A 16044-nucleotide genomic window follows, 5' to 3' on the forward strand; every position below is an offset into this window, starting at 1 on the left:
AGTCTTTGTGCATGAAAGCAAGTACTGTGTCAGCTAAGCTAGCCATTTACTGGTCTAGAAGAATGCAAAGACCCAGGAACTAATGATTCTGAATGAAAGATGGTCCTTTTACGTAACAAATGAGGTCATTTGCTTTCTATGCCATTAGACATGCATAACAATCTTAAGTGTACACAGATGTCTGTGTTTTATATTTTCATTTTGTCTAACTTCCCCAGTATCCAAGCACATTCCCTACATCAGCTGTGCAGTCTCAGCAAAAAGAAGTACACAGGAAGTTACTAAAATACTTATTAATGAAAGAAGAGGTAGGATAAAGACACAGGAAAGCAAGCAGACTTCAAATCAATTGCCAGGATTATGACAAACTATGTTAAACTCTTGATCAGATGTCATGGTCATTTCTTTGTTCCTGAAACATATTGTAGTCCTCTGAGAGAAGATGACAAAGTGGAAAAAATAAGAAAGCAGGTTCTTGTATTTTTGCCTAGAGTTCAGATTATGTGACATGAAATGGTCAATCTACATAAAGCCTTAAATCATATACTGTGTGTTCTGGTTTGATTAGGGAATGTCCTGCACAGCCTGATGAGTTTGAGCACTCTATCCTCACCTTATGGTACTGCCTAAGAGAGGCTTCAGGAGATGGAGCATCCCTGGAGAAAGCAAGCCCCTGGGGAAAGACCTCTGTCTAACTTCTGTTTAGTCTCTGCTTCCTGAGTACATGTGTATGCACTTATGTACAGATGCAATATGACCAGCCAGCGCCATACACCTGCTGAGACATTTTCCCTGCCAGAATGACCACCTTGTCATAATAGCCCAAATAAACCTTTCCTCCATTAAAATGCTTTTCTCAGTTATTTGGTCACAGAAAATAAGAAAAGCCACTAATCATTAATAGAATCTCATCGTTGTTTCTGCCCATCTGGAAGTCCTTAAATTGACTTTCCTCTTTTGCCTCCCAAGCAGAAGGAACAACCTGACTGTTGATAGACCCTTTCATTGGATCTGGCCAAGAATGCCAGGACCTACCATGGTCTTCGAGATACACGTTGTTCTCAGGAGACAACTCAATTTCAGTGTTGCCATCCTCCATGATGTCAATGTTTGGAACTATGTCTGTGGAGAGTGATTTACATACTACTGTCGATAGTGGGTGAAGCCACATTGCCTCACCCGAGAACCCGCTCTGCTTCCCTTTGCTTCAGATCATTCAGGGAGAAGCACGACAGTCATTGAAATGCATTTTGAAGTTCTATCATTGCAGTTCTACTTTTGAATACTTCACTCATTAAAAATACATGAGGCATTTTCCACCTTTTTAATAAGAGATGTAGACTGTGGTTTGAATCAGAAATATCCTGTTTAGGTTCAGCTATTTGGATATCTGGTACCCAGTTTGGGGCACCAGTTGGGAAGATTGTGGATCCTTTAGGAGCTAGCCTTGCTGAGTGAATTGTATTACTTAAGGTAGGGTTTGAAGCCTCATAGCCTCACCCTAATTCCAGTTCATTCTCTCTCCTTCCTATTTGTAGGTTTTTGAACATGTGACTTCTCAGCCTACAGATATAAATACAACTTATTCAATCCATCTGTTGTTACTTGCATGTATATGATTTCAGGGTTGACCACTTGTTATTGAATAAGCAACTGGGGCTTCGTCTCTGAAGAAGACTATATCTCCTGCTCTCAGTATTCCTTAGTTGTCTATATTTCTTTTTCTGTGAGTGGGGCTCCATGAGATCCCCCACTTCCATGTTAGCATGTCTATTGGTGGTGTACTTCCAGTCTTGTTTAGGTAGCCATACTGTTAGGTAGCATGGATGAAGCTTCCCTGCCATTTCTAGGAGACAACCTCAAGCAGAGTTCCTGGTCTTCTGGCTCTTACAACTTTTCTATGCCTTCTTTCTTAATGGCCCCTGAGCTTTAGGTGTGTTGCAGATGTATCATCAATTGGGGCTGTACCCTCTGGGGATTTTTCAAGTTGAGCTAAAGGCATTTTGCATTATAATACGGTCATTAGCTTACAGAGGCAAGGAAGTGGAATATGGTGGTATGCTGAGAAATGTTTCTCATAGGCTCCTGTAATTGAAACCTTGGTCTCTGGTGGTTGATACTGTTTGGGAAAGTTGTAGCATGTTTAGGAAGTGGAGCATTGCTGGAGAAAATGCATCACCGTGGGCAGGCTTTGAGAATCTCTAGCCTCACCCAACTTCCAGTTTGCTGTTTCCTGTTTGCTGTTGAAAATGTGATCTCTCAGCCTACTGCTCCTGACAGTATGCCTGCCATGACTTTCACCCACCATGATTGATATTTACCCCTCTGGAAACCTAAGTCAACATAAACTCTTTCTTCTGTAAGTGTCTTTTGGTCATAGTGTATTATCGTAGCAACAGAAAAGTATCTAGTACAATTACCATCACCAATGACTATTAATAACTCAAACACATTACTGAATATCCACAGTACCGTCACTGGTGCCGCATGCCTTTTCCTTCACATGCACGTTTGCTGTTTCAGATCTCACACTGAAGGACTTGCTGTGCCTAAGCCCCAGCTTTTGCATCATAGATCTCACTGCAACGCATTCACAACAAAAAGAGGTCAGCTCAATTGCATTTAACAAATAAACAAATGACCCCCACCCCCGGGGAAAACTAACAACTGTCCTGTGTATAAACATTTGACCTCATTAGTGATTTCCAAGCATGACTCAGAATGTTACTCTGAATGGAGGATCACAAACATAAGTGTCCACTTAACACAAGAATGGCATGGTCAGTCAGGTCTCAATTCATGTGAATGGCCCAGTATTAGCAGAGAAGCAAAGTGACTCAGTGTGTGAGACAGCCAGCATCCAAATCACTTTAGGATCCATGTAAACCTAGTGAAATTTATGCAGCTACTTATGACACCAATTCTTGGCACTATGACACTCCAACTGCCTAAGCACTTACATTAAACCTGATGAATCTAAAGCAGTAAGTAAACATGAAGACTTACAGAATAGTACTAGGTCTAGAGAAGTGGTCTGTGGGGTTTACTGAATGCTAGAACAATCCCAAGACAGCAATGGGTGGATCCAGAGACAGCTCCAGAACAGTGGACAACGGGTATTTCTTTTCATTCTTTACCTACCCATGGTGTTTTACAGTCCATGAAGATTGTGTATCACATTGAGGTAGGGAAGCAGGTAAGGGGTTATCTTCATGCCACTGTGACATAATTGCCCTGACAGAAAAACCTCAAAACAGGGAAGGAAGTTCTACTTTTCAGTTCTTTTCTCCAAAAGAAGTGATATGAGAGAGTTTGGTTAGTTCAAATGTGTCCATCTCTTCTACACTGTCTTTCTAATGATGAGACAACCATGCTGACCAGACACCACATAATGACTCAGACTCCAAGTCATTCTAACACTGATGTTACATTACAGCCGTGGTGGGGATGGGGAACACTTCCCTACAACTGACATACTCTGGATAAGATTCAAACTCAGTGAACAGGACAAGAAGTTAGGTGGCGTGGTGATTTAATGGATGTGTCTGCGCACATCACTTTCTAGGTGACGACTGCCCTTGGCACTCTCTGTGGAGCCTGAAAAAGTCCAGAGAAGAGAAGGGCAGAACCTTCACTAGCTCTAAGTGCGCACCTCCCCTGCTCACGCTTCCTCAACCGTGTCCAGTTTCTAAACTACAAACTCTACTATTCACAGTCCATCCCCGAGCAAGATACACAGTCCTATCTGCCCCTAACAAAAACAATCTGTAGCAGATGTCTTCAACCTAGAGAGGTACTCTCAGTCACAAGGCATTTAGAAATCCTGACATGAAATCAAATTGTTCGATAATGACTGTATATATCCATTGAGTGTAATGGCTCCCTATGCTCACATTTCTTGGCCAACATGGAAACAGAGCATCTGTGAGGGGAAGTTCCCTTCAAGTATAAGTGTACCTCATCTTGAAAAGAAGTGTGGTTGCCGGGCGGTGGTGGTGGTGGTGGTGGTGGTGGTGCATGCCTTTAATCCCAGCACTTTGGAGGCAGAGCAGGCAGATATCTCTGAGTTCAAGGCCAGCCTGGTCTACAGAGTGAGATCCAGGACAGGCAGCAAAACTACTCAGAGAAACCCTGTCTTGAAAAAAAACAAAACAAAACAAAACAAAAAACAAAACAGAATAGAAGTATGGTCAAAATAATGAGACTGTATTAATAACTTAGTAGGCTTCAGTTCTGATGGGTGGCTCTTTGGACTTATACTAATGCCTTCTACAATGCTGAAGCATTCACCTGGAATCAGCCATGTTCAAGTAAAACCCAATTATGACACATGTCCACCATGTTTTCCAATGTAGAGTCCCCCATTGTCAAAATCAATTTGACAACAAGCAGATAAGCTTTAACTTTTTTGAGTTTTGTTGTGGTGGTAGCTGTTTTAATTTTTCAGACAGGGTCTCATGTCACAATCTGGGCTGGCCAGGGAATGCCTCAGATTGATCACCATACTCCTTACTCTACAGTCCTAGAATTACAAGAATTACCAACTTCCCAGGGTTTGCAGTGCTGAGGATCAAGCCCAACACTTTCTGTATGATAGCCTAGTTTTCTGTAAGCTAAACAATCTGAGCCTACCTAGGCTTTATTTTTTAAACTTGTATCTCCAGCACAATGCATAGATGCTATCTGCAGTTTTGACCAGTGAGACAGCTAAGAGTTCTCTGTCAGTTGGAATTATTCTAGAAATGGAAAGCTAGGATTCCTCCATAATTTCTACCCATTTCTTGACAGGGTCAGAGGCAGAGTTTATAGCTGGGAATGTGACCTATATACTTCATATCTGGGAACACATTTTGTCCTTGTATTCCCTAGCTTGCCCTCTTGCTCATGTGCCTCCCTGTCCTGGTACATTCTTCTTTAGTAAGGTTATGCTGAGAAATGAATTCATCATATGTATCTGTAATGAGTTTTAAATTAATTGATGTGGCAAAAGTGAGAACAACTCTTTAAGTTTTTCATTTAAATTGAAAATTTGTTGGAAAATCAAGATATTTTGGGGGGAAGCACACATAAAGATATTGTCAGACACACAAAATCCCAAGGTTAGTAAGGTAAATAAGAGAGAACTAAAGACACATAACCATGATGTGTCTCTTGGAATATCAGTAGTTGTTTGAAACTAAACCTGCCATTCTCATGGCTACCAGGTCTCTCTGAAAATAGCGGTGCAGTAAATATGCAATTCTTATCTACAGTGTGACTTTTAAAACAAGTCATTCCAGAATACATACGGCATCGGCACTTCCGTGACTCGACCTGCAATTTAGAGAAAACACTCTTAGGTTCAGGTAATACTGAGTTCTGTTTGTCTTTGGTTCTTCTAGTGACTTGGGGAAGAGTGGCCAAGTGAAAGATTCTGTATTAATTTGTTGTGTGATACTGCTACAAAACACCCGAGGCTGGGTAATGTGTGAAAAACATAAGTATTTTTCATACTCTTGATCATTTATCCCAGATCAGGCAAACATACCTCTTTGTCCCCTACAAATGTTTCCTGGAAGCTACACTGAAAAATGGCAGAGAACTATTAAGACAATCTGGTACTGTGAGATGAATCCCTACTAAGGGGTGCCTCTGTGTCAGATTATTTACTTTAACTTCACACTTTAAAGATCTCAACACCTAATGTCCTTATAATGGACTTAAAAATCTTTTACCACATCAATAATTAGGAAAATACATTCCAATTGCCTTAACCTTAGACGTCCCCTGAAGAAAGGTAAGAGGACACTTAGAAAAGAAACTTTTCACAGGTAATGTGTGTGGTGATATTTTATTTGTACTGAAATGTGATTTTATTTGTATGTTAATAAATAAAGTTGTCTGGGGGTCAGAGCTATTAGCAAGCCATAGCAAAAGCCGGGTGGTAGTTCAAGCCTTTAATCCCAGCACTTAGTAGGCAGAGCCAGGAGGATCTCTGTGTGTTCAAGGACACATCCAGCATTGGAGACACACGCCTTTAATCTCAGTACCAACCATAGAAGACCTGGAGGTCTGTACAGACAGGCAGTGACAAGGTGGTTATGTGGTTGGGTTTACAACCAATGAGAAGGCAGAACAGAAGGTCTTTATAAAGACAGACACACAGGAAGTAGGTCTCTTTTGGAGAGGAAGGACCACCGCGAGAAAAAGGGTAAGGTTTTTAGCTCTTAGCTCTGACCTCTTTGGCTTTCTTCTTTGCATTGGTTCTGTGTTTCTTATTGAATAAGACGGTTACTTCTACAAATGTGTGCCAACTTTTGAGTGAAAATCACTCAGGTTTTAATCTAGACAGAAAAACTTTTGCCAGAAGAAAGGTCCCCTAAAAATACATGTGGAAACTGGCACTGGCATTTTTTTACAACTTGACCAAAAACTGCTTGATCTAGTTCTACTTCCTCCTTTTACTTAGAAAATACTTGAATACCTATAGTGTAGGTAATCAGTTTTATCATCCCAATGTGATAAAAGAAAATATAAAGGAATCCTAAATCCAACCTTTTTGTTTTAGAAAAGGGAAAAGATATTTTACCTTAATTAGTGATGGATTTATCTTCTCTTTTGGGGGGGTCTTCATCTGGTCCTTGTCAGACATCCCTAGGAGAACACAAAATAAACCTGAGATCATGGTACCGCTTACTGTATCACAGGGGATCTTGGATTGATGTGGATAGAGTTCTATGGATTCAATCTAAACATTCAGGCTTAATGCACATAGTTAATTAATAAACATAATTGTGTTGATGCGAGAACATCCTCTTGACTAGGGAGAAAAAATCAAGACCTTGAGAAATGAGAAAGGTAAGTTTTGCCCTTCTATATAATGTGAATCTAAAGCAACCTGAAAATGTTTCATTGGGGAAACACTGAAATAAATGTTAAATGATGGGTTTCTAGCCAGGTGTAGAGGCCCATGCCTTTAATCCCAGCACCTGGGAACCAGAGGCAGATGGATCTCCAAGTTCAAGACCAGCCTGGTCTACAGAGTCAGTTCTAGGACAGTCAGGACCACACAGAACCCTGTCTCAAAAAAAACAAAAGAGAAAAAAAAATCGATTTCTGCTTTCTCTTACTTCTTCAGAACATTTTGAAGTCAGGACAACTGGCACTTCTCTCTAGATATCAGTCAAACCTCTTTTAACCCCATAGGCCAGCATCTATCTAGATGCATTAACCACATATGATTTTCAAAATTAATTTTATGTACTAATATTGTGTGTGTGTGTGTGTGTGTGTGTGTGTGTGTGTGTGTGTGTGTGTGTGTATACCATGTCATTGGTGTGGGTTCAGAGGACAGCTTTGTGGAATTTCTTCTCTCTTCATGTAATCTGGGAATCAAACAAGTTGGGTTTGTTTGTTTGTTTGTTTATCTATGAGTGCCTGTATGGATGTGTGTGCACCACTTCCATGCCTGACAACATCACCTTCTCCACCATGCCTTGGCCAAAATCCACCGTATCACTGCAATGGAAGCCAAAGTTGTTTTCTTCCATTGTGATTCTGGTGTTTTATTATAGTAACAACAAAACAACTAATACAGAAAACAGTGCCAGAAAGATGGGTTATTGCTGTGACGGACCTGATCATGTTGCTTGGGGGAGGATTATGGAAATGTGGTGTTTTGACACAGAAGATCCACTGAATGCTCAAAACTGAATAAGCTTGCATGTAGAAATTTGGAAAACAAGAATGGTGAAAGGAAGGTAGACAAGCGAGTCTTGGCTTGTGGAGGGGGAGAGGGCAGCCACGTCTCTTGGGAACTGCTTGTGAGAAGTTTGGGTTAAAAATCTGTGAGGTGAAACCTTCTGTCATTTACCGGGACAATGACTACTGGGTATCCAGGACTGGGAAATCAGATGACTAGGGGACCAGCATCACAGACACAAGCTCTTCTTAGAACTATTTCCTTCACATCCGCACACAGAAGCTCTGGCTCAGAGCGGGGCCAGGCCGCATCCCAAGCTGGCACCCAAACTTGGTGATGTGTCGGAGTCTCCTATGTGCTACTTGCTATGGTGGCAGAAAAGCTACAGGACTGAGGGGTCACGGAAAGCAGCTGAGGCTTGCCACCATGTTGAAGGGCCAGAGTCCCTAGAGAGAGGCTAGGCAAGGCCATTGGTGGATGTCCAGGCTCGGTTACTAGGAGACCTCAGCATATTAGAGATGGCAGGATGTGGAAGGCAGTGTTTTTGGAGTGCAGCTGGCATGAGCCTCCAAGACAGGCCTGTATGCTGTGGGTGACTGTCTGAGAGCTACAACTCTGCAAGCCTTTGAGTCCAGAAGATGATGAGTGATTCCTAGGTGTCGGACATTGCACTTCTTGCACTATTTTCGTTTCGTTTTTCTTTCCTTTCCCTATAGCTTTCTTTTTGCTTCTTTGAATAAAAGAGCACATAAAACTTGGTTTTTGACAGGAACCTATAGTTAAAAGACTGGATTTTAAAAGAGTACTTGGACTTTTAAATGGTGGGCATTATTTGAAGACTGTGGGACTTCTATCGTTGTACACTATTTTATATTATATAAACATGAGACCTTGGAGAAAAATAGGAAATGTTATAATCTAACAATGGCCTGCTTATGTGTCAAGTTGACAAGAGGTGACTTGTGCTGTTTAATCTTCTTTGTAAACTTCACACACCTAGGAGGGAATCGAAATTGGGGAGTTGCTTCCATTAGATTGGCTTGTAAGAATGACTGTGGGGATATTCTTGACTTCTAATTGATATAGGAGGGCCCAGACCACTATGGGTGGTGTTACTCCTTAGGCAGGTGGGGGTGCACTGTCTAAAAAAAATAACTGAGCAAACTAGAGAGAGCAAATCAGTAAGCAACATTCCTTCATGGTCTCAGATTAGCTTCCTGACTCCACGTTGCTACTTTGAGTTACCATCTTTGCTTCCCTTGATGGTAGGCTATAATCTGATAGATACAACAAGCCTTTCCACCCTAGCTTGCTTTTGGTCAATATGTTTGTCATACCAATGGAAAGCAGATTATAATATGTGCATTTGACAAAATGTAGGAACAGAATATAATTAAAATACTTATTAATGACTGCACCAGCAGGACAATGACACGGAGAAGTAAGCATCTTTGGTTTAACCACTACATTATGACAACAACCTACATTAAACTCTGGACCAGATGACATGGTCATTTCTTTGTCTAAGGAGTACAAAAATAAAATATTGAGTCATAACATTGAGAAGAGCAACTAAAGGATGATTCACTAATAGACTCTTACCACTGCTTTTTCCTATTAGGAAGACCCTTAAATTGATTTTCTGTCATCCAAGGAGAAGGAATAACGTGACTAATCCTAGACCCTCCCATTGGATCTGACCAGGAATGCCAGTACCTACCACTACTACAACCAAGAAAACTGCTCTTCTTGCTGTTCATCTCTTTCTCAGAGTCAGTTTCGTCAGGATCATCAGTATCTGGAAGAAAGTCAGTAGAGAGATGGATCAGACCCAGAATGACCTACCTTCCCCAAGTTACCCTCAGTTAAGTGTTTATCAGAGCAACAGAAAACAAACCAGAACAGTATGACAGAGGGCAGAACACAGAAAAGAACTAATGAGAGTAGGAGTAGGACAACAATGCAGGGAAGGAATATCTTTAACTACCTAGATGAGGATAACCTACATGATGGACCAGATGAAATGGTCACTTCTTCATCCCTGGAGTATCTTATCTTCCTTGAAGAATGGTTACAAAGAGTGAAATAAGAAGCTGAGCCCCTGCCTTTCTACCTAGAGTCCAGATTATGTGACATGAGATGGTCAATCCATACATGACCTTACACCACACTATGTGTTTTGATTTGAGTGTTTAATGTCCCCGTGTTTAATGTCATGTGTTTGAATATTTGGTTCCCAGTGGGTGATGCTGCTTGAAAAGGGATTGGCTCCATCATCAGGAGGTGAATATTCCCTGGAGGAAGTGAGTCTCTGGGAAAACTTTTAGGCCTCGGAGCCCAGCCACACTCTGTTAACTTGCTGCCTCCTGAACATGGATGCAGTGTGAACAACTGGCTGCCTGCACTGGCTAAGACACATTCCATGCCAGCTGCCATGGCTTCCCCACAATAATGGAATCATCTTTTTAACTATAAGCCATAATAAACCCTTTCTCAATTAAAGTGCTTGTCAGGTGTTTGGTCATAACATGAGAAAAACAACTAAATATAATGATTAAATAATAGTTTCATCATTGCTTCTAGCCCACTTGGAAGACCCTTCAAATTAACATTCCCTCATAGATATCCAAGGAGAAGCAATAACCCAACTGCTCTTAGAACCTCACATTGGATCTGACCAGGAATACCAGTACCTACCACTACTGCTACCAAGAAAACTGCTCTCCTTGCTGTTCATCTCGTTCTCAGAGTCGGTTTGGTCAGGCTCATCAGTATCTGGAAGGAAGTTAGTGGAGAGATGGATCAGACCCGGAATGACCTACCACCAAGTCCATTGCTTTGAAGGCTGTTCTTGCTACCCAAGTCATCTTCAGTGTGTCACCACCTATAGTGTTTGTATCTGGAAGAAACCAGTGGAGAATTGGATGTGACCAGATAGGACCTACCACTGCCAAGATCATCACTTTGAAGGCTGCTCTCTTTACACAAGACATTGGCATCTTTGCCCTCATCCATATCTGGAAGGAAGAAAGTAGAGAGAGTGAGTAACTCATACCTAGGTGACTGTAGTAGGTGAAGCCATACTGTCTCACTCAAGGTCAAATTCAGCTTTTTGTTTGTTCACATTATTCACTGAGAACCACAGTAGAAGTTTAAGTGTGTTTTTATATTCTGTGTTTGTATCAGGGTCTACTGATGAACTAGGGAGGTTAATATTTCACATATCAAAAGAACAGTGCAAGAAATCTTCATTCTTTTCATAAATAAAAGGCAGCATAATCTACAACTATTGTTGATGACAAAGTAATTATTGAATTTTCAAAGTACCATCAGCAGTCTGCTGATAAACAACTATGTCTCAGAGTTTGTGGCACTGGGTACTGCGCCCTTTCCCTCTGGTCCTGAGACCTTGGAACCTTGCATTACTATGGTAATGGCTCTGCTCCTTACTGTCTATTTTAGGAGTGTGCTATGACCTTGAGGGCTGTACAATTTTTCTTAGAATTGTAAGGAGTCTCCGGTTAGACATGTGAGAAGTCAGGCAAGAGAGAGGGATGAGAGAGAAAACTAAGAACAAAGAACAGCAGAAAAAAAGGTACAGAGGACCAAGAAAGAGAGGAGCTAAGTATAAGAGCAGAAAAGAAGCTATGTAGTTAGAATTGACTTAGAGGAATAAAATGAATGGACTGAAAGAGATCTGTGTAGATTCATTTGATATCCCTCAGATTGGAATCCTAGCCTCTGTGAGCATCTTCCCCAGGACTCTGGGAGAAATCTCCTCAGGGCAGGTACGGGGGGTGGGGAGAGCTTTCCTCACATCGTGGAGGTCAGTGTACACTTAATGTAGGCATTACATGGTCAAGAGAGGTAAGTTCTCTTATGGATATGGTACAGTAGCAACAGAAAGCCAGTGTGAAATTTGTACAATTCCTTGCTTCTCTACCCTTTGCACTGGGACACCAAAAATTAAGAATCCTTCATAAACCTCATGAGTGTGAAAATAATTAACGATAAAGGCTTAGTTAAAAGCGCTGGACTACAGAAATGTCACGACATTTGTTAAATGTAAAATACAAACAATACCCCAGCTCGATTGAGTGGCTACTTGCAAAGAGGGTGTTAGCCTGGCCTTGGAGCAATGGACAGTTATGTTTACTTTTCATTCTTTACACAGCATGATGTTTTTCAGGCCATGGAGCACATATAGTGTCACCTTCAGTGAACCATAGCCAGAGAAAATTACACTGTCTACATTTCACCTCAGGCTACTGGAGTGTCTAATTTTATGTCATTGTGACCAAATTGCCCGACAGAAAAAAAATAGAGATGAATGTTCTACTTTTGAATCCCTGACACAGAACATGAGTTTGCAAAAGAAGTCATTCAGAGACCTCAGAGGTATAAATGTGTACCTGTCTCTGCCACTGCCTTCACGATGCCTCCTCCCTGTAGTTTCTAATAGTTAAGTCCATGGACATGGGACCCCTTCTATCTGTCTACCACGATGACTCAGAGGCCAGATCATGCCAACACAGTTGTCACGTGATGGTGGGGAGGAAAACAACACTATCTTTCAACTGATCAACCCCGAATAAACCATAAACTGACAGGACAAGATGCCTAGATCACTGTGACTTAATGGACTGAGTGTGTGCATTCTACTTTCTCCCTGACAATTACCCTTGGCAACAGTCTCTGCAGCCAGACCAGGCCTACCTCTGAGAAGGGTGGGGGCTGCATTATCACTGATCAGTATGTGCCTTCCCTACTCACTCTTTCCTCAATGAAGTCCAATTTTTACTAAACAAATTTTGTTTCCATTCACTGGTTACCCAGGGGCAGGACACACAGTCCTGCTTCCTCTGAACTAAAGCCCTCCTTAGCAAATGCCTGAACATACAGACACATCACAATCACACTCTTCAGTCCTGACTGTTTACATATACTGAATGGATAGGCTCCCTATGTTCTCACCAGTCAACATGGAGACTGACCATCAGTAAGAGCAAATACTTTTAGAGCAGAGTCTAACTCATCTTTAAATATGGTCACTTAAAAGAAAGAGACTATATTGATTGGAGGCTTCTCTTCCTTCCTTCCTTCTTCTTCTTTTTTTTTAAGTAGACATAGACCCTAAATTGTGTGGTGCTTTGAGCTCCTGAGAATGAGCTAAAGCCTTTCACCAGTTCTTACTGAAACCTGTTATTTCTAGAATTTCAATTGTGACACATATACAATTTGTTTTTCTTTGCTGTGACTTTGACTGTTAAAATCAATGCTCTCACTGGTGGAAGGTCAGCTCTTTTCCCACTTGTCATTTTTTGTTCCCATTTTGTTGTTGTTGTTGTTGTTGTTGTTGTTGTTGTTGTTGTTGTCAGACACAGCCTCAGTGTACAGCCCAGGAGGACCAGAAACTGTCAGAGAGTGAGAATAATCACGAGCTCCTTATAGATTTGTGTGCTACCACTCAGGTTTATGTGGAACTAAAGATCAAACTGAGGGCCTCCTATGTCATAGGTAGACATTTTACCAAGGGAGCTATTTTCCCAGAACATGTGGGCTTTCTTTGGCTTTCACACTTGTGGAAGTCTGCACCCAGGCACATGGATGCTGAAATGGGTTTTGATTGTTGCTGTTATTTTCTGTCTCTGGAGATTTGATTTGTTTGAGGTCCACCTAGGGGCTGGAAACCTTCTACAGTGACTAATGGCATCTTGACAGGGTAGTAAGTGGAAGTGTCATCTCATAGCACTGATATTGGACCCTAAGTTTATGTACACAATGATGGTCTTGGCCTGTGTAGTCACACATCTCAACCACTTACCTCTGTTTCTTGGTTGATTCTTCTATGACAGAGAACACAAAGAAATAATGCCAGCATGCATGGCTGTGATGAGTTCTAAACTAATATAGGGAAAATGTGCACTTTAATTTTTTTCTCATTGGAGAAATTGATATTGGGTTTAAATAATTGAGATTTCTACCTAGGAGAAATACAAATATAGACACATCCTGGTGCATAAAATCTCAAACTAAAATGATCACAACTAAATGCATGCATAGTAAACATGCTTACAATTTGTTATTTGGGCTATCACTGTGTGTGTGTGTGTGTGTGTGTGTGTGTGTGTGTGTGTGTGTGTGTGTTTCTTTTTCTTTACCTAAAAGTCTTAAGTGTTACTGTGAGCAGGTAGTAGAAATTGTAGAGTGCACCTGAGAAAAGACAGGCAGTACTTGTAAATTTCTTATCTAAAATGTGTCTTAAGAAAGTGGCTCCATGATACATACGATATGGCTTCCTCTTTGGCTCCACCTACAATTTAGAGAAAAGAAACACTCAGGTACAGAACAAGGTGAGTTCCATTTCCACAGGTTTCTTTCCTCTCCTAGTACTTAGGGTAATTGTAATTAGGATGGGGAAGAATAGTCAAGACAAAGATTATTAGTCTGTCATATGATGCTGTCAGAAAACACCTGACCTTGGATACTTTGGGAAAAAATATCTTTCACACTTTTGCTGATTCAACCCAAATCAGGTTTTCCTATCACTCTATTAAGGGTTTTTAGGATACACTGTCACATGGCAGAGAAATCTTTTTAAAACCTGCTCTCAAGAGTCCCCTTTGAGGGGCTAGAGAGATGACTCAGAGGTTAAGAACACTGACTGTTCTTCCAGAGGTCCTGAGTTCAATTCCCGGCCCCCATATAGTAGCTCACAACCATCTGTAATGAGATCTGGCTCCCTCTTCTGGCCCTCAGGGATACATGCAAACAGAACACTGTATACATAATAAATAAATAAATCTTAAAAAAAAAAAGAGTTCCCCTTGAGAAGTGCCTCCATGCCCCAATTAGCTATACATTAAATTTCATGCTTTACAGGTCTGGCGACTTCAATGTTCCTATAATTGATATAAGAAACTTCTGCCACAACAGTTCCAAAAACCTACTTACACTGTCTAAAACAGAGAACCCTGCAAGAGAAAGTGGAGATGACACAGATATACACACTCTTCATAAACACAAGTCAGCTGCCTTTGAAAACATTGATCTGTTGTATATGTGCTCAAGTATATGTATGTGCATCACACGTGTGCAGGAGTCCAGGGAGGCCAGACAAATGGCATAGGGTGTCAGATCCTCTGGGAATGGAGTTACAGGTGGTTGTGAACCACCGTGGTGTAAGTGCTTGGAATCGAACCTGGGTCCTTCGGAAGAGCAGCAAGTGCTCTTAACAACTGAGACATTGCTACAACCCCATCTATTACCTTTTGAGTGTAAATTACACAACTTTAAACATAAAAAGGAACAGCTGTTCAAGAAAAACAAGCCTCCTAAAACACACCTGACAGTGACATTGTGTTTCAGGGATGACTTGGTACAATTTCATTTCATTCACTTCCTAAGTAAACAACTTAATGTGTAGTGTACATGATCTTTTATTTTATTCAAATACAGTATCTATTAAAAGCAAAGGAATCAGGAAAGTAGCCTTTCTATCTTAGAAAATGTGATGTTCATCTTACCTTTGATGACCTTGCCAACTCTTCTTGTGGGGCTGTCAACTGGCTGTCCTCTGGAAAAAGTAGAACACAAAATAACAGCTCAAGGTACAATTTGTACTTGCCGAGAAATCTTTGCTTTATATGGACAAAGATCCATGGCTTTAGTCCATATGGCTGGACTGAATGGATGTAGTTCATTAATGAGCATGATTGGGCTACTGCTGGAGCAATCTTTTCAAGAGGAAAGGGAAAGTAGGAGAATACAAGAAGAGAAATAAGGGACAATAATTTTGGCCTAAGTATGGGGAATCTAAGACAATGTGCACTAATCCATGTTTGACTGTGTGAACACTAAAATGAATCTTAACCTTATACAGGAGCTCTACCATGTCTTCAGACCATTCTGAAGCCCTGAAGATTGACTTTCCTTTCTAGGAATCTCTTAAATCCATGTCAATGCCCACAAACTGAAATACACAGAATTTGCATTTGTCATTAAGCAAATGGGAATTTAAACTCAATAGTCTACATACTGTACTGGGGAAATAGACTTGGTAGCAGGCACAAGATGTAATTATACTCATCCACTCATCCTTTGATACACAATAAGATTACTGAACAGTAGAAGATGCTGATGTTAATACAGTTTCTAAGTAGTAACTATATATAATGCAGTTCTTCTGGTCTTCCTTCAATATGCTATCCATTTGTTTTTGTGGTGTTGTGTGGCTGTCCATATTCAGATCAGTGGACCCACAGTGTAGTGGGTTAGAATGAGAATCTGGCCTCTGTTGACCACTCCATATCAGAGTTGTCACTAGAATGCTATAGAACATTAATATTGGAATGCTATTCTGA

General features: G+C 40.9%; 1 protein-coding gene across 1 annotated transcript in view; it reads right to left on the reverse strand.

The window, feature by feature from the left end:
- Positions 1-16044, reverse strand: part of LOC143274202 (uncharacterized) — a 143693-nt gene that overhangs the window by 124786 nt on the left and 2863 nt on the right. Inside the window, exons 2-9 of the mRNA XM_076575897.1 lie at positions 15208-15257; positions 13970-13994; positions 10627-10698; positions 10379-10456; positions 9402-9479; positions 6569-6633; positions 5289-5313; positions 2473-2580 (exon numbers count right to left, since the gene is read on the reverse strand). Coding sequence (XP_076432012.1) covers positions 2473-2580; positions 5289-5313; positions 6569-6633; positions 9402-9479; positions 10379-10456; positions 10627-10698; positions 13970-13994; positions 15208-15257 — 501 coding nt within the window. The remainder of the gene's footprint in view (positions 1-2472; positions 2581-5288; positions 5314-6568; positions 6634-9401; positions 9480-10378; positions 10457-10626; positions 10699-13969; positions 13995-15207; positions 15258-16044) is intronic.

Source organism: Peromyscus maniculatus, chromosome 7 (assembly GCF_049852395.1).
Source record: "Peromyscus maniculatus bairdii isolate BWxNUB_F1_BW_parent chromosome 7, HU_Pman_BW_mat_3.1, whole genome shotgun sequence".
NCBI classification, from domain to species: domain Eukaryota; kingdom Metazoa; phylum Chordata; class Mammalia; order Rodentia; family Cricetidae; genus Peromyscus; species Peromyscus maniculatus.